This window comes from Sinocyclocheilus grahami, unplaced genomic scaffold (assembly GCF_001515645.1).
Source record: "Sinocyclocheilus grahami isolate Dianchi unplaced genomic scaffold, SAMN03320097.WGS_v1.1 scaffold1208.1, whole genome shotgun sequence".
In the NCBI taxonomy this organism is placed as follows: Eukaryota; Metazoa; Chordata; class Actinopteri; order Cypriniformes; family Cyprinidae; genus Sinocyclocheilus; species Sinocyclocheilus grahami.
The window spans coordinates 32683-59158 of NW_015506387.1; the positions used below are offsets into that span (position 1 = coordinate 32683).

A 26476-nucleotide genomic window follows, 5' to 3' on the forward strand; every position below is an offset into this window, starting at 1 on the left:
TGACGGGGCGGGGCTTAGCAGTTCGGAAGTTGTCTGTGATTGGTCGGGTGAGCGTCGTGTCGTCAGAGGCGGAAGTTCAGAGGTGAAGGTAGGATAATGATGGACTCCAGTGTAAACAGCGATTTCGCGTCGCGTCTTCTGTGTCGCGCTCAATCTGAGGAGAAGTAGCTTCAGCTGTGGCGGTTTCTCTCGACGGAAGATGCTCGGATGTCGTCGCCGCTGATACTCACACTCCTGTGAACGCAAAGCGCTGAAGTGAGTAAATAACGGCGCACACTGTCAGCAGATTCACATCACCCGATGCACAAAATAATCTTTTGCTCTGATGATCGGTGACAGATGAACACTGCTGTATTAGAGACGCATTCACACACGATTCATTCATTCTCCAACAAGTGTGCAGCTTCATAACGCATCATAACTCTCCATAACGCGTCATAACTCTCCATAATGCTCCATAGTGCTTCATAATTCCATAACTCTCCATAACGCGTCATAACTCTCCATAATGCTCCATAGCGCTTCATAACTCTTCATAGCGCTTCATAACTCTCCATAACGCGTCATAACTCTCCATAATGCTCCATAGCGCTTCATAACTCTCCATAATGCTCCATAGTGCTTCATAACACTCCATAGCACTTCATAACTCTCCATAGCGCTTCATAACACTCCATAACTCGTCATAACTCTCCATAATGCTCCATAGTGCTTCATAACTCTCCATAATGCTCCATAGTGCTTCATAACTCTCCATAATGCTCCATAGGGCTTCATAACTCTCCATAACTCGTCATAACTCTCCATAATGCTCCATAGCGCTTCATAACTCTCCATAACTCGTCATAACTCTCCATAATGCTCCATAGTGCTTCATAACTCTCCATAATGCTCCATAGCGCTTCATAACTCTCCATAACTCGTCATAACTCTCCATAATGCTCCATAGCGCTTCATAACTCTCCATAACTCGTCATAACTCTACATAATGCTCCATAGAGCTTCATAACACTCCATAACTCTCCATAACTCGTCATAACGCGTCATCTGCTGCTGTCAGTGTTTCATCCAGTGTTTTTCATTCAAACCCTAACTGCATGTTAGGCTGCTTCATTTCTCAGTCATACTGTGATAAACTGTGATTGCAGCTGTCATATTTCTGTCATATTTCACATGAAGATGAAGAGATGGGGCTGCAGACTAGCTTCACTGATCGAGGTTTATAGACACCCTTCCTGTGAAAAAGAAGTGCCCTTGATTGTATTTAATGCGCACTTGTAGTGTACTTCAAATCTTACATATTTAAAAAAAAACTGTACTTGCAGAGGACTTAAAGAGAGACACTCTCCTAACACGCTTCTAAAAAGCGCACTTTGTAATAATCTCACATTAAACGGTTTACTTAAAGCACATTTTAATAATCTTTTGTCAAACTTTAAAGACGTACACTTAATTTGATGTAGACTAGCATACTTGAGGCACGTCATAACAATATTAATAATGCTTATAATTAATACTTACAATTTTAACTGTAGTGTGATATTCAATATTACACTTAAAGTTAATATTATACAGTTAAAATCATTAGAAATGTGTAAACATAAATTCATGACACACAAGACTCAATAGAAATGACATTAGTGAGTATTTTAGTTGATCATAAATGCTCGTCAGCACATTCACTCGCAGAGAAAAGGTACAAAAGCTGTCACTGGGATGGTGTCCGACTCCTTTCAGAAGATTTCTGCCAGTGTTTTTCCATTTCAGGAATCAGTCATTAATTACCTCCATCCAATTACTGTAATCCTTATCCTCAGTTACCGCTGTACATCCAGCAGATCGTGTGGAGACCCTGAGGTCAGTATTTAGCGACGTGCGTGACGGGTCGTCAGCGGGGAGTTATAGCGGTCAGCACAAAGGCTGGTCACACAGATAGTGAGGAGATGATAATACCTTCACCTGTCCAGTCATTCGTCACAGAGAGCTTGTGAAAGCACAGCTGAAATGTTTCTGTGCTGTGTGTTTCAGGACGGGACGATGGTGTCCCTCAGGGGCCTGTGTTTCCTCCTCACTCTGTTTCTGGGCAGTTTCTTCGGCAGCGTCTTCATGCTGGGTCCGGTTCTGCCGCTCATGCTGCTCTCGCCCGCCTGGTACCGCTGGGTCACCGACCGCATCGTGGCCACCTGGTTCACCCTACCAGTGGTACGCCGCTCGGCATCATGGGACACGGCTTGAGCGTCACTATTAGCCGTCCGGAGCCGGGAGTCACAAACACTGAAACTCAAACCAAAAACATTAATAACTAGTTACTTAGAAGTTGAAATAAAATAAAACCTTAATTGAAATAAATAAAAATAAATTAATTAATTCTGCTAGTTGCCAAGGTAATATTTCACATTTTTATTTAGTATAATTAAAAAAGAATAAACATAATAATAGACGCACTTTTAAAAAGACATGCAAATGACAAACATGCAACAAAATGACTAAAACCTAATATAATTATATAAAATAAAAACTAATTCAAAATATTAATAAAAACTAGTGTTTCTAAAGTAACTCTGATCTGAAGCATATTTTGATGAAACAATGTTTTTGTTGATTCTTATGAATATATTTTTAATGAAGTGAGGCCAGGTTTAGTTTTATTTAATCAAAGTTAAACTTAAAAATCATTTGTTTTTGTTTGTTTATAAATACTCTGCCGTTCAAAAGTTTGGAATCAGTAATATTTTTAATGTTTTTAAAGAAGTGTCTTCTGCTCATCAAGGCTGCATTTATTTGATCAAAAATACGGAACAAAACTGTAATTTTGTGAAATATTATTGCAATTTAAAATTCCAGTGTTCTCTGTGAATCTCTGTTAAACTGTAATGTATTTCTGTGATGCGCAGCTGTATTTTCAGCATCATTACTCCAGTCTTCAGTGTCACATGATCTTCAGAAATCAGTATAATATGCTGGTTATTATCAGAGCTGGAAACTGTTGCTGCTTCATATTTTTTTAGGCCTGTGATACTTTTTTCAGGATTCTTTGATGAATAAAAAGTTAAAAAGAACAGTGTTTATTCAAAATAGAAATGTTGTGTTACAATGTACAGTCGTGTTCAAAAGTTTGGGGTCAGTACATTTTTTCTTTCTTTTATTTTAAATGAAATTAATACTTTTATTTAGCAAGGATGTGTTAAATGGATAAAAAAGTGATAGTATAGAATCATGTTATTAGAAAATATTTCTATTTTGAATAAATGCTGTTTTTTTTTACTTTTTATTCATCAAAGAATCAAAGAATTGACAGAAAGGCTCCAAAAAAATAGTTCACCCAAAAATGAAAACCGTAAGAGCTTCGTTCATCTTCGGAACACAAATTAAGATATTTCTGATGGAATCCGAGAGCTCTCTGATTCTGCATAGACAGCAACGCAACTGCAATGTTCCCAGACACAGAAGCAAGGATATCAGAATTTAAATTTTTGGGTGAACTAACCCTTTAAGTGTTGTGTTGTTGATAATGCATGTGTTATTTGTGCGTTGCTAGTGTGTGTGTGTGTGTGTGTGTGCGCAGGCGCTGCTGGAGCTGGTGTTCGGGGTGAAGGTGGTGATCACGGGCGATGGCTTCGTTCCCGGCGAGCGCACCGTCATCATCATGAACCACCGCACGCGTCTGGACTGGATGTTCCTGTGGTGCTGTCTGCTGCGCTACAGCTACCTGCGTCTGGAGAAGGTCTGCCTCAAAGCGGCGCTCAAGGCTGTGCCCGGCTTCGGTGAGTCCACACAGTCATTACCAATGAAGCAGCCCCGGGGCGAGCGTGACGGCGTCCCTGTGTGTGTGCGCAGGCTGGGCCATGCAGGTGGCCTGCTTCATCTTCATCCGGCGGCGCTGGGAGGAAGACCGCGCTCACATGGCCAACATGCTGCAGTACTTCTGCCACATCAAGGAGCCGCTGCAGCTGCTGCTGTTCCCCGAGGGCACCGACCTCACCGGTGAGAGACACTGAGCAAGCGCATCAGGCCTGCCACGCACCTGCAGAGCACTAGTGAAGACACCGGGGCAGCTAGAGGTCTGCCATACTGACAAAGAATTATATCTCGATCTTTTCTGGGATTTTATCGATCACGATAATCAGATGATATTGTGCTGAGTGTGTTATTGTGCTGGTATCTTAAGAACTGCGCTGACTCCTAAAGTGTTTATATTCTTCATATTCTGTGTGCTGGTCAGTTCACACTGAGAGAAATTAATAATTTCCAATACGTTTAAATGAATTTTTACGTTTTATGGGGATTTTTTTTTCTAAAAGTGTCTATTAAAAGAGTCAATTTCTCAGATGTAATCAGTGAATCAGAGTAATAAGAGATTTGGGCTGTTAGCAAGCAAATGAAATCAGCATCAATGAAATGCATCTTTGCAGCGCAGAGGAAACACAGAAGCTGCGTCTGAAGTGATATTTAGATGTGTTTACACACTGATTAATGCAGGACATGAATGTGTTTAACCTGCGGTCACACATGCAGAAATACTGCTTTGATATATTAAACATAAAACACTGAATACTGATATTTGAAATTAGTTAAATAATAAAAAGATACTTTAAATGTGAAATTAAATCCGTCAGCAGGTGGCAGCACGTCACTGTTAATAAGTGAGTCATTCAAACGAATCATTTAAATGGTTGATTCATTCAGGAACGAATCACCGTCGTGTTGCTCAGAGACACAAAACAGTGCTGTGGCTGTGTTTGGGATTATTTCTGTTGGAGAAATAGAGCAAAAAACAGGAAATATGGCGTCTCTTAATTAACTTCTTGTTTATTGAACTGCTGTAAAAAACAGCACTCGTCGTGTGAAATTGATTAACTATATGAAGTGGTATAAATATATACAGTTTCTGCCCCCATATCTTGAATTTGTGATGAATGTAAATGCATTTTAATAAACTGAATCATGCTGTGAAAGAACACACTATAAATGCGCACTAGTCTAGACTTCACGTAATGTAAGCGTGCGCTCCTTAGGTGTTTTGAATGGTTTTTGCGATAATACTGGATAATGTCAAATTGCACATCGTTAAAATAACAATTACGATATTTCCGCAGACGATATATATCACACACCTCTAGTGACCGCGGGTCCTCAGCACACATACAGGTGCATCTCAATAAATTAGAATGTCGTGGAAAAGTTCATTTATTTTAGTAATTCAACTCAAATTGTGAAACTCGTGTATTAAATAAATTCAATGCACACAGACTGAAGTAGTTTAAGTCTTTGGTTCTTTTAATTGTGATGATTTTGGCTCACATTTAACAAAACCCACCAATTCACTATATCAACACATTAGAATACTTCATAAGACCAATAAAAAACAAATTTTTAGTGAATTGTTGACTCAGAAGAAACACACTGAGCTACAAATTCAGAATGTGTAGTATATTTATAACATGATATAGTTCAGTAACATACCAAGGGAGCTATTTTGCTGAATGTTCTCACGATTACAAATGTTACATTGATTTTACTTCAATAAACAAGTAACGGTAGTTAGTCAAGTAGTTATTAAGTTACTTACATTTTAGACACAATATTTACTGTCTTGTTCTGTTTCACCAACGAGTATAGTTCCAAACAAGAATCACAGCAGAAGTATCGCACATTCTCCAAACACTCGGCGGTGTTTAGTTACTGAACGATTCAGCGTTTGAACGAATCGGTTGAATCAATGACTCAATGACTCACTCATTTAGTGACTTACCGCCACCTGCTGGTGGTTTAGTATGTTGAAAAGTATGCATTTTTGCATATGCAAAACGACACGCACACAGCAAGATAATATAACTTCACTTACCTGGCCTATCCCTGAAGCAAACATCCATCCCTTCTTAAAAGTCTGTATGCATATTACTAATCAAAAGTTTTGATATATTTATGGTAGGAAATTTACATAATATCCTCATGGAACAGGGCTGGGCGGTATATCGAGTTTGTACAATATATCAATATATTTTTTATTAGCGATACGGTATGAAGCAATACCATTAATATCGATATACAGTAGTTTGATACGAGCACATCTGAACAATATCTAGGGAGGACAGACTGAGCTGCTGCGGAGAAAGTGCTTAATACAGTTTGTTCTAGACACGCTTTATATGAAGGGCTTTAAAAGGCTTGTAAGATATAGAAGCCTATAGTTTATAGATGAGTTTAAAGCGGCTTTGACAGAAAGGCGGCGTGTGCCGCTGTTTAAAGTGTTTGAGCTGGTTTCCTGAATGCATCACTTATATTTCACAGGTATATTCATAACATATACGTCTGTAAATGTTAGAAAGCCATGGACGTATTTCAGCTTTGCTGTCAGAAGTGCATGAGCGTTTGCTTTGGGATTCTCCGCTAAACTTCACTTCAGAGCACGAGCGCCAGACAGACTCTGCCTAAAATATACATTTTGCTGAAATATTTGTAGTTGGACAATAAATGTGACGTGTAGAATTTTTAACCTACAAGTGTATTTGTATGAGAGCACTAACTCTCATAACAATTAGTCTGCTTTTCTATTATTTTTGTTTTTAGTTTAGTAAATGTAACTTCTGCTTAAAAGCATTATTTTTGTTTTTAGATTGCAATGTTAGAATGTAACGTGATTTTAACCCTCTTTTGCACATAATATATGCCTACATGCTTACATTCACTTTATTTGTTTAATTCAGAAACAAAATACTGAGATATATACCGTATACCCCAAATCAGCCAAAAAATACCGAGATGTGAATTTTTGCTCATGTCGCCCAGCCCTAATGGAACATGATCTTTACTTAATATCCTAATGATTTCTGGCATAAAAGAGAACTGTATCATTTTGATTCATACAATGTATCGTTGGCTATTGCTGAACTAAATATATAGTATATGAACTAAAATGAATTGTACACTTGAGTGTACTAGTGTATGAAAGATGGTTCAAGTGTACTACAAGTGCTGACTAAATACATTACAGAGATAGTGTGTTAAAAGCACATTTGAGTTCATTTGGAGTTTTGTTCATTATTATAAGGTCTGTGTGAAATCTGTTTTCATCGATGTCTCTGTGCAGAAAACACCCGCGCCAGGAGCGACGAGTTCGCCGAGAAAAACGGGCTTCCCAAGTACGAGTATGTTCTTCATCCTCGCACCACCGGCTTCACCTTCATCGTCGACACGCTGCGGAAAGGTCAGAGGTCATCAGCGCTCGCGTGTTCTGCATCATTAGTTCAGAGGATCGAATTAGAGAGCGAGTCCAGCGTGGATGTTCGTCAGAGCTCACAAACGAGCTCAACCTAAACCCTGTAAAGTGTGCTCATAGAGTAGAGTGTAACGCTTGCAACACCCGGCTCACGGGTTTGATTCCCTGGGAATGCAGGAACTGATGAAGTCCATCATCAATATTTAAAACAGTTAAGTACATTTTTTTTCAGGATTCTTTGATGAACAGAAAGATTTAAAGATCAGCATTTATCTGAAATAAAAAGCTTTTGTAACATTATACACTCCACCATTCAGAAGCTTGGAGTCTGTATCATTTTTTGGGGGGGAAAGAAATTATAGAAATTAATACTTTTATTTAGCAAGGATGCTTTAAATGGATCAAAAGTGATGATAAAGACATTTATAATGTTACAAAAGATTTCTATTTCAGATAAATGCTGTCCTTCTGAACTTTCTATCCATCAAAGAAACCTGAAAAAATTCTACTCAGCTGTTGTAAACAATGATAATAATAATAATATTAATAATAAATATTTCTGAGCAGCAGATCAGCATATTATAGTGATTTCTGAAGATCATGTGACACTGAAGACTGGAGGAATGATGCTGAAAATACAGCTGCGCATCACAGAAATACATTACAGCTTAACAGAGATTCACACAGAAAACAGATATTTTAAATAGTAAAAATATTTCACAATTTTACTCTATTTGCTGTATTTTGTATCAAATAAATGCAGGCTTGGTGAACAGAAGAGAGTTCTTTAAAAAACATTAAATATCTTACTGTTCAACACCTTTGACTGGTCGTGTATAATGACAATAACTTAAAATATAATGATGATAACTGTAACTATATTGATACATTTAGCTACATTAACTATATTGATACATTTAGCCATAATGAAAGCTAGATTAGTGTGCAGACCAGTGCATGATAAGATTCTGTGTATTATAAGCGCGCTGCATAAAAAATCTTCCTGTTAAGAAAGGTTTGGCTGGTAGTGCGTCGCGTCTCGTGTCAAATGCATGAATGTAAATGTGAGATCAGTGAGTGCTGTGTGAGCTGTGAGTGATGCTTGTTATCTCCGTGGACAGGTGATAATCTGGACGCTGTGCATGATATCACGGTGGCGTATCCTCAGAACATCCCTCAGACGGAGCGGCACCTGCTCCTGGGTCTGTTCCCGCGAGAGATCCACTTCCACGTGCGGCGTTTCTCTGCGGCGTGTCTGCCCTCGAGCGCGGAGCAGCTGCAGCGCTGGTGTCAGGAGCGCTGGCGAGAGAAAGAGCAGCGTCTGTGTGCCTTCTACCGCTCCGAGCCGCGCCGCTTCGACCAGCCCGAGGCCCGCGTGCCGCCCTGTAAGAGCCAGCTGAGAGTGGCGCTGATCAAAGCTGCGTCGCTGCTGTACTGGAGCAGCTTCATCACGCTCTGCTGCGCCGGCCTGTGGCTCTGGACCCCCCTCAGACTCTACTTCCTGCTGATGGTCATCTTCTTCCTGTGTCAGCAGCGGGTCACGGGTGGAGTGGAGCTGATGGAGCTGGCCTGCCACCGGCGCTGGAGCGGAGCACAGGTGAAGCAGGACTGAGACGCGCCAGGAGAAGATCACACTATAAACATCATAAACACAGCATTCATCACTGCGAACGCCAATCTCGTCTCTTAACTCTTTCAGCGCTTTGTGTTTCGTCCTGTTTTAGTAGCTCGGGTTATCCACTTACAGCCATATTTTAAAGAATTACGATATTTTATTTGGTGTTCAGTGCTGGCCAAAATGATTCGAACACTAGTGTTTCCAGCAGCTGAAACTGGTTTGAAGTCAGTTATTTCTATCTTTTGCTGTAGTGTGTCAGGAGGAAATATCTGTTAACTGTAATATGTTAGTGCTGCACACAGAGCTCTGATCTGATCCTCATCAGTCTGTCTGGAGTCACACTACAGCAAAAGATAGACTGACTTCAAACCAGTTTCAGCTGCTGGAAACACTAGTGTTCTAATCATTTTGTCCAGCACTGTGTATGTTTTATAGTTACGGAGCGCAGCCATAGCACATTAGCTTCGAGCGCTGGTGAAAAAGGAAAAGCCCAGTGTATTGATGCGCATCAGGAGCGTGTTGCGTGTTCTCCGCATGCATGGCTGCAGGTTCCCAGACAATCCTCGTGTAAATCAGGACTGAGTTACCCGTATAAGACCTGACCGAACCCTGACCTCTGACCTGTGTGTGCTGGGTTAGTGTGGACCGGCTCACTGTGTGCGTGTTCCTCGTGTCACGATCACTCAGGTATATTCACTGTAACCAACCATAATCATAATCAACACGCCAATAAATCCATCTTCTGTTGCTTCGTGAGCTGTGTCCAGTTCAGATGAACAGCTCAGCCGTGTGTCGCGTGAGTAAAGCATGTTTAGCAGCAGACTGCGCTCCGTCTGGAGATTCTGCTCTGCTCTTCTTTCAGACTAAAGGAAAGAAAGCATCCAAAACACACATTAAAGCATCACACTTTATCTATCCGAGTCTGTAGATTTCAAAGTTTTTTCTCTTCACAGTTTTATTCCTCTCTGTATTCTGAAGGTTTGTTCATATTTCATTCACACTGATTTATACAACATTTTACTCCTACAAACATGTTTGTTTTCTGTCTGTGTACAGTTTTTTCAGATTTATGGAGTGATAAAAAGAGAAATCCAAATCCACCCCCTCTGGAAAAAACCTTTGATATGTCAACAAAATCAAACAAAAATTATGAACCTGACTTTATACAATGATCAGATTTATATTCTGGAAATGTGTAGAGAATAGTACACATTTAATTAGATAACGCCTCATTTGCATATTCAAACCAAACATATCAGAAAGCTAAAATACTATGAAATCTATCGGTTAATAATGAATGAGACTGAGGTTTGATGGAGGAAATCACCAGAGGTCTGAGGGTGAGGCGGTTGCCGTGACGACAGATGGTGCTCCGGGGTTGCTTAGTAACGGGATGCAGGATGATGTCAGTGACGGGAAACACAAACACATCAGTCTTCTGCTGAGATCAGCTGATTGAAGAACAGCACCGTAATCAGCTGTAATCTGAGCTCCTCACAAAGATAAAGCACTGACGTCTCGGAGGCAGCTTTGTTGTTGTGCTGATCGTTCAGCTCATCAAGCATCTTTCCAAACACTTCTAACAGAAGCTCCATGAAGCAGCTCAGAAAGCCGTGAGTTGTGAAAGCGATGTGATGAGGATTCTCACAGAGTGCAGATCACTGGAAACACCGTCAGACTCGTTACATACGGCTCCGGCAGCTGGCCTCTTCTGTGTTATCTGAGTCAGAGCAGATTAAAGTGAGCGTGGGTTTGTCATGAACTGGTTTTCCTCAGCTCTTATTCAAGTCTTCATTTGATTTGTTGATGATAGTTGCCTGTATTGAATCTGTGATGATGATGTCTCCACTCACATTTAATGTTTAATGAGTATTGTAGGTCTGAGTTTGATTGGTTGTTGTGTTTTAGCACAGCTTTACACATGCACTTCTTGAGTGTGTTTTGGATCTGAAACAGCAGGTTTCATGTCACCTTAAACACAGATCAGTGTCGTTCTTCACCGCCTCACTATCACCTCATCCAGACACAAGCCCGGTTCATCAGTTTCTCTGCTGTTTTCCTGGAAGCTTTAATGGTTTCTCTGAACAGCAGTGCATGGAAAGAGTGACAGCTTCAGCCTCCTCCATTATTAATGTCCTGACACTGTCATGTGTTTTACTGATCATCAGTGGAGCTTCAGATTGGAGTATTATAAAATAACTGACAGAGAAACGTCTGTTTCATGTTCAGGAGTGTGTGAGTGCGTGTTTGAGTGTGTGTGTTAGTGTGAATGTTTGAGTGTGTTAAGAGTGTGAGTGTGTATGATGAGTGAGTGTGTGTGTTAGTGTGAATGTTTGAGTGTGTGTTAAGAGTGTGAGTGTTGTGAGTGTGTTTGAGTGTGTGTGTTTGAGTATGTGTGTTTGAGTGTGTTAAGAGTGTGAGTGTGTATGATGAGTGAGTGTGAATGTTTGAGTGTGTGTTAAGAGTGTGAGTGTGTTTGAGTGTGTGTGTTTGAGTATGTGTGTGTTAAGAGTGAGTGTGTGTGTTTGAGTGTGTTAAGAGTGTGAGTGTGTGTGTTAAGAGTGAGTGTGTGTGTTAGTGTGAATGTGTTTGAGTGTGTGTGTTAGTGTGTGTTAAGAGTGTGAGTGTTGTGAGTGTGTTTGAGTGTGTGTGTGTTAAGAGTGAGTGTGAGTGTGTTAAGAGTGTGAGTGTGTGTGATAAGTGTGTGTGTTAGTGTGAATGTGTGTGTTTGAGTGTGAGTGTGTGTGTTCTCTGCTGCCCTCTAGTGCTTCATCAGCTGGTGATTATGAACACCTGTGATTAGAGTTGATGTGAGTTTGAAGCTGCTGCAGTCATGAAAGATGTTTCTCCACACAACAGCCGATCAACAGGTGAATTTCATCTTAATAAACAGAGCAGTTCACTGTTCACATCCATTCAAATCTGTTTGCTTAGAAAGGCTAAATTTGATTTCAACCAAAATGTTTAATATTAGTGTATACAGTTTTAAAGTACATTTGATTGTCTTTCAAATACAACACTCACACAAAGACACACACTCTCACACCACAACAACAACAACAGTTTCCCTGAATTACCAAGAAGTTATAAAGATTATTAAGAGCAAAAGGTCATAAATAACAATACGGAATGTAAATATGCTATTGGAACGAATCTCATGAAACCATGTCCAGGTCGAATTTCACCCCAAAATCAAAAGAAACTAAAAAATATTTTTGAAACAATAATTGCATATTACTGTAATACAGATATTTATTACATATATCAGCATAAGCATTAGAGGCACTACGGCAAATACTATCATGTTTGCATTCTTTACTCACTCACGAGACTTTGGCTTGATTATGTGTTTTTATCCTGTTGTTTTGGGCTGAAATATGAGCTGGACGTGTCTCTCATTCAGAGCAATAAATAAGATGCTGATTAATTAGACTGATGATCCGGATTCCATCAGGCACCGTGTTGACCAGACTCCTCTTCCACCAGACTCACGTCTCAAACTAACGAAGCACAATTACTAGGAATCATTAGCTGGAGTCTGAAAGGGCAGTGAGGCACAATTCGTGAGGAGGAATTAAACACGAGTTCTGTTTGTTCTGTGCATTATCATGGGAACCGGCCGGGTCGAGAAACGGCTTCAGAACTTGGTGTTCTTGTGTTTGGCTGATATCTGCTTCTGTTTCTCGCTCACGTCTCTGGAGGCAGGAGGACAGCAGGGCATCTCTCCGTCGGCGCGCTCCAGCTGAACCGTGACGCTGTGGACGCCTGCGCGGTGGAACAGCTGCTGGATCTGCGTCTGAAGAGCCGGGTCCTGCAGGTCAGCAGACACTTTGACGTGCAGCGAGGCCACGTTCTGTCCTTTAGATAACTCCCAGACGTGAGCCTCGTGAACGCTGGCCACGCCGGGGAGTCTGCACACGCTCTCCACTGAGACAGAGACACACAAACAAGCAGAGACACACAGCATCAGCACTGTGAGACACCAACAATAAAAACCTTACAGTTTACCAGAGATTCCCTTTGGCCCTCAGTGTAAAAATGTATCTTCTGATGTTGTACATTACAAGTTAAACTACAAGAAAATACAGTTTAAAATTCACATTTAATTCAATGTGTTACTTGCTGTTTCTTTGTCATTCAACAAATGTCCTGGCAGAAAGTGGCCAGTATGTTTACAGAGATGTCCTTCAACCCCACACTGTAAAATACACTGTAGTTTTCTGTAGTTGTAAATTGTACATTTTACAAGACAAATAGTTCTACAGAATTTTGCAAGCAGTTTTACAAACAAATTACTATTTCTGTCTGTCTAAATATTTCAGTTTGTTTAATTGTGTTATCTGTCATTTTTTGTAATTATTTGTGAAACTAACAAATTGTTTCTACACCATTTTTTAAGTTAAAAGGCCCATTTAAAACACATACCTATAATGCTAAAGTTCTGAAAACTGTTTTAAATGGAAAAGAATAGCAGAGTCCACACAACTACAACAATAGCAACACAGATGAATGATTTCACTGGAATCTCTTTCAGAATGATTTATTTCCAGCTGCTGAACAATAAAAACATCGACAGCCAATCAGAATCCATCCTGCTTTAAAGAGCATGAGCATTTAAAGGCACAATATGTAAACAACGTATGCAACATATGTACGCGGATACCGTGTTTACGTTCAGATCAAAGTGTAAATAGTGTAAACGGCGTAACCGTGTAAGGTACTGTTTACTCTCCAAAATGGCACTATAAGGTGACGAATTGTTGAATATAAGTCGTTATTTTAGTTTTCTTTGTGCACAAAAAGTATTCTAGTAGCTTCGTAAAATTACGGTTGAACACATGGATTATTTTAACGATCTCTTTGCTACGTTTCTGAGCCTTGATCGTGTAAGGATCCTTGCTGTCTATGCAGGGTCAGAGAGCTCTCGGATTCCATCAGAAATATCTTAATTTGTGTTCTGAAGATGAACGAAGGTCTTGCGGGTTTGGAACGACACGAGGGTGAGTAATTAATGACAGAGTTTTTATTTTTGGGTGAACTACCCCTTTAAATAATGGCTTGTCCCTGGTCATTGTCGCCTATCAATGACGTAATATCCGCACTATCCTCAGTTTCTGCTTGTAGAAACTAAAAAAAGTGCTGCTGTACAGTTAAACTAAATTCAGTACGGCTGTCGCGAAGAAAATGAAATGAAAAGAGTTGACTGCAGTATTAGACTGAGATCTGCTCAATGTTGCGCCATGATTCTTTTCACGTGTCTTACAGTGTTGCTCGTCGTAACCAATCACACGAGTCTGTTGTGCCTTTAAAGCAACAGATGACAAAACTGCAGTGTACTTGGAACATTAACAATAAACATCAGTCTGCATGCTAATAATATCATTAGAGTATTCATTCTGGTTGTGAACGGCCTGTGCAAAAGAAACTGAAAAAAAAAAATCCTTCATGTTAATGTGGTGAACCAGACTGTGTTGGCAGACTGACACACTACACTATGCACTATTCTGTGTACTAAAGCAGCAGTCCTCGAGTAATTAAAGCTGCGACGGTTGAACGCATGAAGTGTCCAATATTCCACACTTGGTTTTGTCGGCTAATCAAGTGCATCATCCTGACATTAGAAGAGTCCAGTGTGAACATACTGATTGCACAATCTACAGGTGCATCTCAATAAATTAGAATGTCGTGGAAAAGTTCATTTATTTTAGTAATTCAACTCAAATTGTGAAACTCGTGTATTAAATAAATTCAGTGCACACAGACTGAAGTAGTTTAAGTCTTTGGTTCTTTTAATTGTGATGATTTTGTCTCACATTTAACAAAAACCCACCAATTCACTATCTCAACACATTAGAATACTTCATAAGACCAATAAAAAACACATTTTTAGTGAATTGTTGGCCTTCTGGAAAGTATGTTCATGTACTGTACATGTACTCAATACTTGGTAGGGGCTCCTTTTGCTTTAATTACTGCCTCAATTTGGCGTGGCATGGAGGTGATCAGTTTGTGGCACTGCTGAGATGTTATGGAAGCCCAGGTTTCTTTGACAGTGGCCTTCAGCTCATTTGCATTTTTTGGTTTTTTGGTCTTCATTTTCCTCTTGACAATACCTCATAGATTCTCTCTGGGGTTCAGGTCTGGTGAGTTTGCTGGCCAGTCGGCCAGTCAAACACCATGGTCATTTAACCAACTGTTGGTGCTTTTGGCAGTGTGGGCAGGTGCCAAATCCTGCTGGAAAATGAAATCAGCATCTTCAAAAAGCTGGTCAGCAGAAGGAAGCATGAAGTGCTCCAAAATTTCTTGGTAAACGGGTGCAGTGACGTTGGTTTTCAAAAAACACAATGGACCAACACCAGCAGATGACATTGCACCCCAAATCATCACAGACGGTGGAAACTTAACACTGGACTTCAAGCAAATTGGGCTATGAGCTTCTCCACCCTTCCTCCAGACTCTACGAAATTGGTTTCCAAATGAAATACAAAACTTGCTCTCATCTGAAAAGAGGACTTTGGACCACTGGGCAACAGTCAAGTTCTCCTTCTCCTTAGCCCAGGTAAGACGCCTCTGACGGTGTCTGTGGTTCACGTAACCGTGTAAGGTACTGTTTACTCTCCAAAATGGCACTATAAGGTGACGAATTGTTGAATATAAGTCGTTATTTTAGTTTTCTTTGTGCACAAAAAGTATTCTAGTAGCTTCGTAAAATTACGGTTGAACACATGGATTATTTTAACGATCTCTTTGCTACGTTTCTGAGCCTTGATCGTGTAAGGATCCTTGCTGTCTATGCAGGGTCAGAGAGCTCTCGGATTCCATCAGAAATATCTTAATTTGTGTTCTGAAGATGAACGAAGGTCTTGCGGGTTTGGAACGACACGAGGGTGAGTAATTAATGACAGAGTTTTTATTTTTGGGTGAACTACCCCTTTAAATAATGGCTTGTCCCTGGTCATTGTCGCCTATCAATGACGTAATATCCGCACTATCCTCAGTTTCTGCTTGTAGAAACTAAAAAAAGTGCTGCTGTACAGTTAAACTAAATTCAGGACGGCTGTCGCGAAGAAAATGAAATGAAAAGAGTTGACTGCAGTATTAGACTGAGATCTGCTCAATGTTGCGCCATGATTCTTTTCACGTGTCTTACAGTGTTGCTCGTCGTAACCAATCACACGAGTCTGTTGTGCCTTTAAAGCAACAGATGACAAAACTGCAGTGTACTTAGAAAATTAACAATAAACATCAGTCTGCATGCTAATAATATCATTAGAGTATTCATTCTGGTTGTGAACGGCCTGTGCAAAAGAAACTGAAAAAAAAAAAATCCTTCATGTTAATGTGGTGAACCAGACTGTGTTGGCAGACTGACACACTACACTATGCACTATTCTGTGTACTAAAGCAGCAGTCCTCGAGTAATTAAAGCTGCGACGGTTGAACGCATGAAGTGTCCAATATTCCACACTTGGTTTTGTCGGCTAATCAAGTGCATCATCCTGACATTAGAAGAGTCCAGTGTGAACATACTGATTGCACAATCTACAGGTGCATCTCAATAAATTAGAATGTCGTGGAAAAGTTCATTTATTTGCACCTGTATACTAAAAAACCTCACAGAATAGTGCATAAATACGTGAACTGGGATGGATTTCTATAGTGCACAGAGACATGAATGTGAACTCACAGACTGCGGTGAGCGGCAGATCAGGGGGACTCATCTGCAGCAGGATCCCAGCCGTTTCTTTGACCAGAGGAGCAGCTGACAGCATGATGATGACCACCATGACCAGCGTCAGACTGGGGTCCACGTAACACTGCCAGTTACACGGGCTCTCAGGGGCCAGAGGCCACACGTAGAACAGAGCCGAGGCCACCACCACCACCACTGAGCCCAGCGCGTCATTCAACACATGCAGCAGCACACCTGCAGAGAGAGAGACATGCCATTCACACACACACACACACACACACACACACAGAGAGAGAGAGAGAGAGAGAGAGAGAGAGCACACACACAAAAAAGACCACACACACACACACACACACACACACACACACAGAGAGAGAGAGAGAGAGAGAGAGAGAGAGAGATCACACTCACACACACACACGTTGCATCTCACACACACACACACACACAAATGCACATGCAGCACATACTAGCAACACTTCAGCATACTTTAATTCACAAATAATTGTATATCAAAAAGGATTTACTGCTGCTACTATTTATAGTTTTTGCTATATATTCTATTCCCTTTTTTGCTATTATTACTTGTTTGTATTCATGTGCATTCCAATGTTGAGAGCAGTCAGTGAGAAAATATTACGCTGTAATGTTAGAGAGAGAGAGAGAGAGAGAGAGAGACAGTGTGCTGGAAACACTGCTGATGAACACTAAAGCACAGCGGCTCACTCACTCACTCACCCCGGATGTTCAGAGGAGGCCCTTCGCTCCCAGCCTTCTTCTCCTGCAGGCCTGTGGACGGAGAAAGCACAAGTGTGGAGTGCACTTCTGAAGATCCAGGACAAACACAAAGCGCCAGCTCTGCCTGAGGCTCACACATCCGTCACGCTGTTCTCCAGCAGCAGATTATTCAGATTATACGACCAAAGTACAAGGCCACACAACACTGCACTTTAATAATGCATGCAGATCCGTCCCAGATGCAACATGTGCATCGCAGAGACGTCTAATGCATGTGTTTTCATCTGGAAGACATATTGTTTAGAGCATTTGCTGTTACGAGACGTTTCCCTTCACATGGTTTCTGCAGGTTTGAAGAAGGTCCATTTAAGACCAAGTAAAGAAAATCTGACCCAGTCTTAAACAACGTCCAACACATCTCCATTACTTTAATTCATTTGACAAAAAATATACTGAAATAACTTTTACTGTAACTTCTGATCACGCAGTTCTTCATCAGCACTTCTGTCTTGTTTTCTGGTGCAAACGCCTGAAGATTCTTACATCAAGATACATTTACTTCATATTCACAATTTTAAGAGTTTATGATTAAAACAAGTATCTAAAGTATCTGTAAACAAGTAAAATATCTGCCAAAAATCATCTTAATTCAAAGGGAAAACTAGTTTTCATTCCTCATACGACAGATATCTGTTCCTGCTTTAATCATAAACTCTCTTCATTTTGATCAATTTGTCAGAATTAATCATTTCATTTAGCATCTCCAGTAAATGCATCTTGATTTAGGCATGTTTAGACAAGACAGAAACACTGAGGAAGATGCAGCGAATTGAATGCCATGATTCCATGACTTTATGCTGTGATTTAAGACCTTTAAAGAGCTTGCTCAGTGAAAAGCTGAGACCCGCAGAGACCCCGCTGTCAGATTTAGAGAATGTCTTCAGTGCTTCTGATTTAGAATAAACGTTAAACTAACTTAGTAAAGGCGTTTATCAGATGTTGCACACAGCAGACAGATGCATCTCTCAAAAGAGCAAACACGACGCGTTAGGGTCAGCACCTGTTTCTTCCTCCTCCGCGTCGCGCGGCACAGGAGCGTCGTTCCGTCGCGTCGCGCGCAGGCAGCTGCAGTCCTGGAAGATCAGCAGCCCGAGCACGTTCACCGCGAGCCCCAGCGAGCCCACGATCAGCACCAGCGGCGGGTCATCGATGGCCTGCGGCACGGCGAGCCTCTTCAGCGACTCCATGGACACGGAGAAGCAGAGCGCGGCGAGGAACGCGGCGTTAGCCAGCGCGCCCACCACCTCCGCGCGGCCCATGCCGTACGTGAAGCGCCCCGAGCCCGCGCGACGCGACACCCGCGCCGCCGTCAGCCCGACGCACAGCGAGAGAATGTCCGACAGCATGTTGAAGGAGTCCGACACCAGCGCGATGGAGTTGCCCATGTACCCCGCCACGATCTCCGCCACGAAGAAGATGACGGTGATGACCAGCATCAGGATCAGGCGGCACGTCTTGCCGCTGTAGCGCCCCATGATCGCGTGCGCTCAGCTCGGATGGAGATGCGCGGAGCTCTCAGTCTCATCACCTGTCGGCCTCGCGTCGCCGATCATGAGTTGGCACTTCTGCACGCGCTGATGACTCGCTTCAGGTCTCCAGTGACTCCTGCGAGGATTCTTCACACCCGAAACAGCGCGCGTCGCCGGATTCTTCTCATTGTCACCTTTGGACACTCATCCAGCTGGCTTTTTCTGCTGACAGACTGCGCTCTAAGGGTTAGTTAGTTCCATGCAGGTCAGCGGGGTTGTTTATCCACCCAGCATCATGCGTACTGTAAACGCAGTCACACATTAAACAGCCTTTGGCACACACGAGCTAGACTTTCGTCTGGATTCATAAACCTTTCTTATCTAATGAACTTACTAATCTTCTACTTGGCAAGATTTTTTTTCTCCTGTCCTCAAACAAATGAAATCTGTGCAAGCGTATTCTATTAGGTGTGTTTAAATAGGCTATTAGGGGTTTTCCATTATTTTAGTTTTAGTATAACATTATAATACCATTCATATTTTAACTTTTTTATAATTTAAAGAAGAAACCAATCCGATGTATATTTGACATTTGAGGCTCAATATTATAGAAAAGCATTAAAGGTTTTTCAGTTAGAGTGTTTTCAGCTTGTTTATTTTTTTTATATAAAAATACATGCAGTTGCATCAAACAATGGTATAAACATCACTCAGTGTAAATTGTGATAATCGTAATTAATAATCGCAATTACAATTTCAAGGGAAAATCGACAATTATGATTTTTCTCAAAATCGTGCAGCCCTAATATGAATTGTTCAGTAAAATGCAGCTGTTGTGTTGTTGAGTTGAGGTGGGATCTGGGTTAGGTTAGGTGCTGCTTTACAGGATCGAGGTTAGCTCAACAGTGTAAATATAGATGCAAGCCCAGAAAAAGGTGTAATTACAGCATGGTATTTTCATATAGAAATACAATGTAAAAACATGTAGCCTATGTACACAATAAGTGCATTTCAAATTATTAATTTAAATGTAAGTACATTGTTGTTAAGGACACTTGAGTTCAATAAATAACTTGTATTACAGGATTTCTGGAAAGTTGTATTTCAACATGCAAATGAGGCATTTTCTAATTAAACACGCACTCATTTGCATACCTTCCCAGAAAATAAATCTGAACATGAACTAAAGCCAGGTTTAATATTCTTTGAGTTTGTTGACATATGAGAGTTAAAGGTTTTTCCAGAGGAGCTTTTGGATCTCTCTCTCTGTCAGAAAATACTGTCAACAGACTGAAAACAAACACGTTTTCACCACGTCTTTAGGAGTGAAATGTTGTATCAGTGTGAATGAAATCTGAACAAACCTTCAGAGGAATAAAACTAAAGTTTGCTGAATGTAAAACGCTTTAAAGATATGGCATGACGCAAATAGATAAAGTGCAATAAAACAAACACTTAACGGTGTATTTGCGGTGTTTTCTGAAAGAAGAGACATGAGATGGAGCACGACAGAGCAGTGCATGTAAAAGCAATGGTTTTGTCTAGTGTCTGGCTGGTTTTAAAGCCGTCTGCAGTATTCTGTGTCTCGCTGCATGTCTGTGTGCGGAGCAGCAGGAGTACAGTATGTGTGCAGGGCTGGAGTGACACTGAATGTAAGATGAAACCCGTCGGTCACCTGTAGTTAGAGCAAACACTGAGCTTTACTCCCATCTGCTGGAGCACAAAACACCAGCACTGAGCTTCAGTCTTAACAAGATCCCAGTGCATTCACTAACATTAACAATGAGTGATGCATGTGTTACAGTATTTACAAATATTTGTTAGTTAATAAAAATACAATTCTTCATTGCTAGCTCATGTCAGCTCAGCTATATTAAATGTGACCCTGGAGCACAAAACCAGTCGCAAGGGTCAGATTTATGCATCATCTGAGAGCTGAATAAATAAGCTTTCCATTGATGTATGGTTTGTTAGGATAGGACTATATTTGAAAATCTGGAATCTGAGGGTGCAAAAAAATCTTTTACGAAAATCATCCTTACGATGGCTTCAGAACGCCGTTGCCGAGCATCCATCTGGCAAACCTCCGCTCTCTACCCAACAAAACGGATGAACTCCTTCTGCTCTCCCGGACAAATAAGGATTTTTCTAACTCTGCTGCTCTTTCACATCCAACAACCGCACCACCAGCACTGGCACCCCTCAGGGTTGCGTCCTCTCCCCACTGCTCTTCTCCCTCTACACCAATGACTGCACCTCTAAAGACCCCTCTGTCAAGCTCCTGAAGTATGCAGATGACACTACAGTCATCGGTCTCATCAAGGATGGAGACGAGTCTGCTTACAGACAGGAGGTTAAAGAGCTGGCTGTCTGGTGCAGTCTTAACAACTTGGAGCTGAACACCCTCAAAACAGTGGAGATGATCGTGGACTTCAGGAGGAACCCCCCTGCACTCCCCCCACTCACCATCATGGATAGCACTGTAACGACAGTGGAGTCATTCAGGTTCCTGGGCACCACCATCTCTCAGGACCTGAAGTGGGACACTCACATTGACTCCATTGTTAAAAAGGCCCAGCAGAGGTTGTACTTCCTTCGCCAGCTGAGGAAATTCAACCTGCCACAGGAGCTGCTGAAACAGTTCTACTCAGCCGTCATCGAGTCTGTTCTGTGCACTTCAATAACTGTCTGGTTTGGTTCAGCTACAAAATCAGACATCAGAAGACTACAGAGAACGGTTCGGACTGCTGAAAGGATTATTGGTGCCCCCCTGCCTACCCTCCAAGAACTGTATACATCCAGAGTGAGGAAAAGGGCTCAGAAAATCACTCTGGATCCATCACATCCAAGCCATCTCCTTTTTGAACTTTTGCCATCTGGTCGGCGTTACAGAGCACCGAATACCAGGACAGCCAGGCACAAGAACAGTTTCTTTCCCCAGGCAATCTACCTCATGAACAGTTAATGTTCTCCCATTGTGCAATTAAAGTACAGTATGTGCAATAACCTTATACTTATTTATCACCCTAAACCCTAGTACATCCCTACAACTTATTTTATTCTATTCCATCTATAGCACACCTGTACATACAATTTTATTTTTATTTTTTTTGTGGTTTATATTTATGCATGTGTATTTTATTCACATCTCACTTTTATTATCTGTGTGTTGTTGTTGTCTCCGTGTACTGGAAGCTTGTGACACTATAACACATTCCTTGTATGTGCAAACATACTTGGCAATAAAGCTCTTTCTGATTCTGATTCTAAAGTTGTCCAAATGAAGTTCTTAGCAATGCATATTACTAATCAAACATTCAGTTTAGATATATTTACGGTAGGAGGTTTACAAAATATCTTCATGGAACATGATCTTTACTTAATATCCTAATGATTTTTGGCATAAAAGAGAAATGTATAATTGTGACCCATACAATGTATTGTTGGCTATTGCTACAAATATACCCCAGCGACTTAACACTGCTTCTGTGCTGCAGGGACACCTATAATAATAATAAATACAGCTTTTGACTTTAATCAGGTATTAGTAAATGCACAGAAATAAACATTAAAATGAATTAATATTTTTGAAGTGTTTTTCGATGTTAGTTAATAAATGGAATCTTATGGTAAAGTGTTACTGATTTCTTGAAATACTGGGAAGGAAGAGCAATTCCACTTTAGCAAATGATTTATTCTTCAAGTCGGACATCAAATATAACACAATGAACCTCATGCTAAACACACAACTGAGCTCTGGAATACAATAATGAACAGAAGCGGCTTTAATCAAAGGACAGATAGAGAGAAGCAGAAACGCTCTTGCTGGTTCTTCAGAAGCAAACACCGAACAGAAGCATGCGAGGAACTTGCAGAACGGAGGAGATTTAGAGACCCGACGAATCCACAAAGTCTCGAAGAAATCACAAATGAACACGAGAATCAGTGAATAATAACACACTCCTCTCCAACAGAGCAAAGGAAGGTCGTTTCTGAAGCGGCTGTGATCTAATACAGGCTGCTGTTTGACTACGGAGCACAGATTGAGTGAATGCAGCTCAACCAGAAAGACCTTCAGATCTCTTCAGCCTGAAATCCTGAACCTGTCTGGTCACATGAGTGTAGAGAAACCACAGATGCAGAAACGGACGAGGTATTAAAGGATGATAAAGAGGGCTTTACAATTGTCCTCGACTTTTAAGGAAACAAACAGAGAATTTGTGGAGAAATCTACATCATTTCATCCGGTGCATTCATTAACCCTTGGTTTCCCGGTGAAGGTGGAGATGTTATTCCAACAACACAAGAGATCTTATGTATGGAGTTAGATTTGTGCCAAAAGTGGATCGTACATGATATATGTCTGTTTGCTGTTAGTGCTGTTGTTTTATGTCATTTCTTCAGTTCAGTGCTATGCTTTACATTCTGTAATATTTTACAAACATCCAGATAAACAAACAGAATTAGATTTTCCCAAAAAGAGTTCTCAAACTTCCAGATGCATTGTTTTTTTTTTTTTGCATTAATCAATCTATAGCCATCACATATATTGTCATAATATTCAGAGTTTTAGAAAAATGGTGAGAAACTCATTATTGAGCAAATTCTGTTTGTTTATATGGACATCCGTACAGAACGTTCACTGAGAGCACAAACTTCTAAAGCATGAACAGAAAACAACAGCAATAACAGCAGACATAGACAAAGCAGTCTACACTTTTGGCACAAACAGAACTCCATAATTACGGAGGAAAAATGTGTGAAACAGCAAAAGAAGCCATGATCATATGCATTTCTGTCAAATAATCTGAACTGGCATCCCTTGGTGAGCAGATGGTGTGGTCATTACGTGCCGCGTTTGTTTGTTTGTGCATCTGAAGCTCTCGACCTGCGGTGCATGTTTTCGGGTGAATCTACAGAGCTGAAATCAGGGTTTGGCCTAACAAACACCTGAGAGTCACAGCGAGCGCTGGTTCTCAGGTCGCGTCTGACGGGACGTGCTCCTCGAAGCCCTCGCTCTCGCGCACCAGCGCTCTCTCCAGGATCACGCGGCCCTCCTTGTAGCGCTGGCTGTCCTCGGTGGCGAACTCGTAGATCCAGCCCAGCTTGCTGTTGCAGTTCTTGCAGCTGACGTCTCGCACCATGTGTCTGCCGGTCAGCATCACGCGGTCCTGCACCTCACTGTACTGCAGGTTCACCACCTGAAACACATCACAGGACGTTAGCGTTAGCATCAGCGCCGCGCACTAGCCACGGCCAGTCGCTCGAGGGGTGTGTGATACTGACAAAAAATCATATCTCCATATTTTCTGGGATTTTTTCTGAGAGAGTGTGTTATTGTGCTGATATCTTACGGACTGCGGTGGACAGCTGACTCCTAAAGTGTTTATATTCTTCATATTCTGTGTGCTGGTCAGTTCACACTGAGAGGAATTAATCTTTTCCAATAAGTTTAGACCAGTGGTCTCAAACTCAATCCCTGGAGGGCCACAGCTCTGCACAGTTTAGCTCCATCCCTAATCAAACACACCTGATCCAGATAATCAAGCTCTTCAGGATCACTAGAAACACTTTTTACCTTTATAAAGCCATTTTTTCTAAAAGTGTCTCATCTTTTGTGTCAATTTCTCAGATGTAATCAGTGAATCAGAATAATAAGAGATTTGGGCTGTTAGCAAGCAAATGAAATCAGCATCAATGAAATGCATCTTTGCAGCGCAGAGGAAACACAGAAGCTGCGTCTGAAGTGATATTTAGATGTGTTTACACACTGATTAATGCAGGACATGAATGTGTTTAACCTGCGGTCACACATGCAGAAATACTGCTTTATTATTTAATTTAATATGAAAGGATACAACGAGCAATCTGCCTTAAGCCGGGCATAAATGTGTGATTTCTGTCCGATTCTGCGCCTCTCACTGCGCCTGCGCGAAAATAGAACTTTAACTATTTAATCTTTAATACAGCAAGAAAGAAATCGAAAAGAGGGAGAACTTTTGATAAAATAGTTATTTTTAATTAGTGATAAAGACAAACACGTCGCAAAATTATAAATATTTCAGTTTTAAACCATCTCTTATGGCTGATATACGTAGTGAAAAAACAACAACAACAGTATTTCGTGTTAAACAAGTTGTTTTTGAAATTTCTTTGTAGGCTAATAAAGGTCTTATTTTCATTGATGACTGATTATTACAGTGTTCGGACACATAGGCTATTTTAGACAATTTTAATTATAGGCCTATTCATTGTGTAATATTTCTAAATGTTTTAAATCATTTTCAATGAGGAGTAAGCTAATTTAATCATTTATTATCCGCGCGTCAGTTATGAGATATGAAATTATTGTGGTGCAAATGAATAAAAGTACCATAATAATGATAATAATGGTAATACATTAATTGGAAATGACAAATCACCTGATGCTTTTTTGTTCAAGATATCTCTGGCTATGATCCATACACACTTGTCATCGTCTGCGCAGCTGTATTTCACACGCACAGTGCGAGCACATAAACTGAGACTGAAAACACAGTGCATGCCCGGCCTTAAATGAACCACTTTAAATGTGAAATTAAATCCGCCAGCAGGTGGCAGCAAGTCACTGATAATAAGTGAGTCACTGCGATTGAACCGAATCATTTAAACGATCGATTAATTCAGGAACGAATCACCGTCGTGTTGCTCAGAGACACAAAACATTGCTGTGGATGTGTTTGGGATTATTTCTGTTGGAGAAATAACACAAAAACAGGGAATATTGCGTCTAAAACTTAAGCCTCTTAATATTAATTCTTGTTTATTGAACTATTATATAAAATCAATATCACATTTGTAATCATGCTGGGTTAGGGTTAGTATATATAAATATATAAATTTTCTGCCCCCATGTCTTAGATCATTCTAAATGTATTGTAATAGACTGAATCATGCAGTGAAAGAACGCTCTCTAAACGCGCACTAGTCTAGACTCTGTAGGTGTTTTGTTTGGTTTTTGCAAAATACTGGATAATGTCAAATCGCACATCGTTAAAACAACAATTACGATATTAGTGCAGACGATATCTACCTTGTTGAAGAGGAAGGCTCGTCCGGTGGCGCCGGTGAAGCGCGTGGAGATCAGCTCGGAGCGGTTGGTCAGGATGGTGTCGCAGTTAGCGCAGGAGAACAAGCGCGTGCCGCCGATGTGATCCAAGAAGATGCGGCCCATGATCCACACAGACACACCTGTGAGAGCCAGAGACGCAGAGTTAGCTATGTTCCCATCAGCCTACTTATGCACTTTTTGGGATATTGCATGAAAAAAGGCTGGATGGAAACGCCAAGATGCTCATAAATTCTAAAAATGTGCAGAAACAAACGTATGCGCTTAACTAAGTAGGATACATTTCTCATCCGTTAAAAAACATGCGCATAAACTACGATGGAAACACTTTTACAGAATAAATTCCTTAATGCGCATCAAAAAAGACACGCGACTCTGCGATGGGACAGAATAAAACTGGACCGATCAAATGCTAGTTTTGTCATTCTAAAATGCTTGAGCTAAGTCTCGTCAAAGTGCTTCGTTATCTCACACACACACACACACACTCACAGACACACACACACTCTCACAGACACACTCACACACTCTCACAGACACACTCTGGACTTTATTTACACCACACAGAGAG

The 26476-nt window shown here is 40.9% G+C and overlaps 3 protein-coding genes across 4 annotated transcripts; 1 reads left to right on the forward strand and 2 right to left on the reverse strand.

The window, feature by feature from the left end:
• Positions 1-55: 55 nt before the first annotated feature.
• lclat1 (lysocardiolipin acyltransferase 1) lies at positions 56-9796 on the forward strand. Of its 2 annotated transcripts, none has more exons than XM_016253865.1 (6): positions 56-255; positions 2029-2202; positions 3566-3764; positions 3838-3984; positions 7091-7207; positions 8341-9796. In XM_016253865.1, exons 2-6 carry the CDS (start codon positions 2038-2040, stop codon positions 8829-8831), a joined length of 1119 nt encoding a protein of 372 aa, XP_016109351.1. In that variant the 5' UTR covers positions 56-255; positions 2029-2037; the 3' UTR covers positions 8832-9796. The 2 variants fall into 2 exon arrangements, with proteins under 2 accessions (XP_016109351.1, XP_016109352.1); XM_016253866.1 differs by having other exon boundaries at positions 2034-2202.
• A 1983-nt stretch (positions 9797-11779) lies between these two features.
• On the reverse strand, positions 11780-26176 carry LOC107568027 (zinc transporter 10-like). The gene is made up of 6 exons (XM_016253856.1): positions 25870-26176; positions 23779-23998; positions 18329-18814; positions 17269-17412; positions 16525-16764; positions 11780-12764 (listed from the first exon to the last, which is right to left on the reverse strand). Exons 1-6 carry the CDS (start codon positions 26008-26010, stop codon positions 12475-12477), a joined length of 1521 nt encoding a protein of 506 aa, XP_016109342.1. The 5' UTR covers positions 26011-26176; the 3' UTR covers positions 11780-12474.
• On the reverse strand, positions 17351-19207 carry LOC107568031 (zinc transporter 10-like). The gene is made up of 2 exons (XM_016253859.1): positions 18329-19207; positions 17351-17415 (listed from the first exon to the last, which is right to left on the reverse strand). Exons 1-2 carry the CDS (start codon positions 18801-18803, stop codon positions 17411-17413), a joined length of 480 nt encoding a protein of 159 aa, XP_016109345.1. The 5' UTR covers positions 18804-19207; the 3' UTR covers positions 17351-17410.
• Positions 26177-26476: the final 300 nt, after the last annotated feature.

Bases quoted from the DNA above. Each gene is read 5' to 3' on its own strand.
- LOC107568027 (XM_016253856.1), bottom strand. From the start codon at position 26,010: ATGGGCCGCATCTTCTTGGATCACATCGGCGGCACGCGCTTGTTCTCC. The intron at 23,999-25,869 runs GTAGATATCGTC...GATGTGTTTCAG, and splicing joins GAGCCTTCCTCTTCAACAAG to GTGGTGAACCTGCAGTACAG. The intron at 17,413-18,328 runs GTGCTGACCCTA...GGAGAACAGCGT, and splicing joins CGCGGAGGAGGAAGAAACAG to GACGGATGTGTGAGCCTCAG.
- LOC107568031 (XM_016253859.1), bottom strand. From the start codon at position 18,803: ATGGGGCGCTACAGCGGCAAGACGTGCCGCCTGATCCTGATGCTGGTC.
- lclat1 (XM_016253865.1), top strand. From the start codon at position 2,038: ATGGTGTCCCTCAGGGGCCTGTGTTTCCTCCTCACTCTGTTTCTGGGC. The intron at 2,203-3,565 runs GTACGCCGCTCG...GTGTGTGCGCAG, and splicing joins CCTGGTTCACCCTACCAGTG to GCGCTGCTGGAGCTGGTGTT. The intron at 3,985-7,090 runs GTGAGAGACACT...GTCTCTGTGCAG, and splicing joins CGAGGGCACCGACCTCACCG to AAAACACCCGCGCCAGGAGC.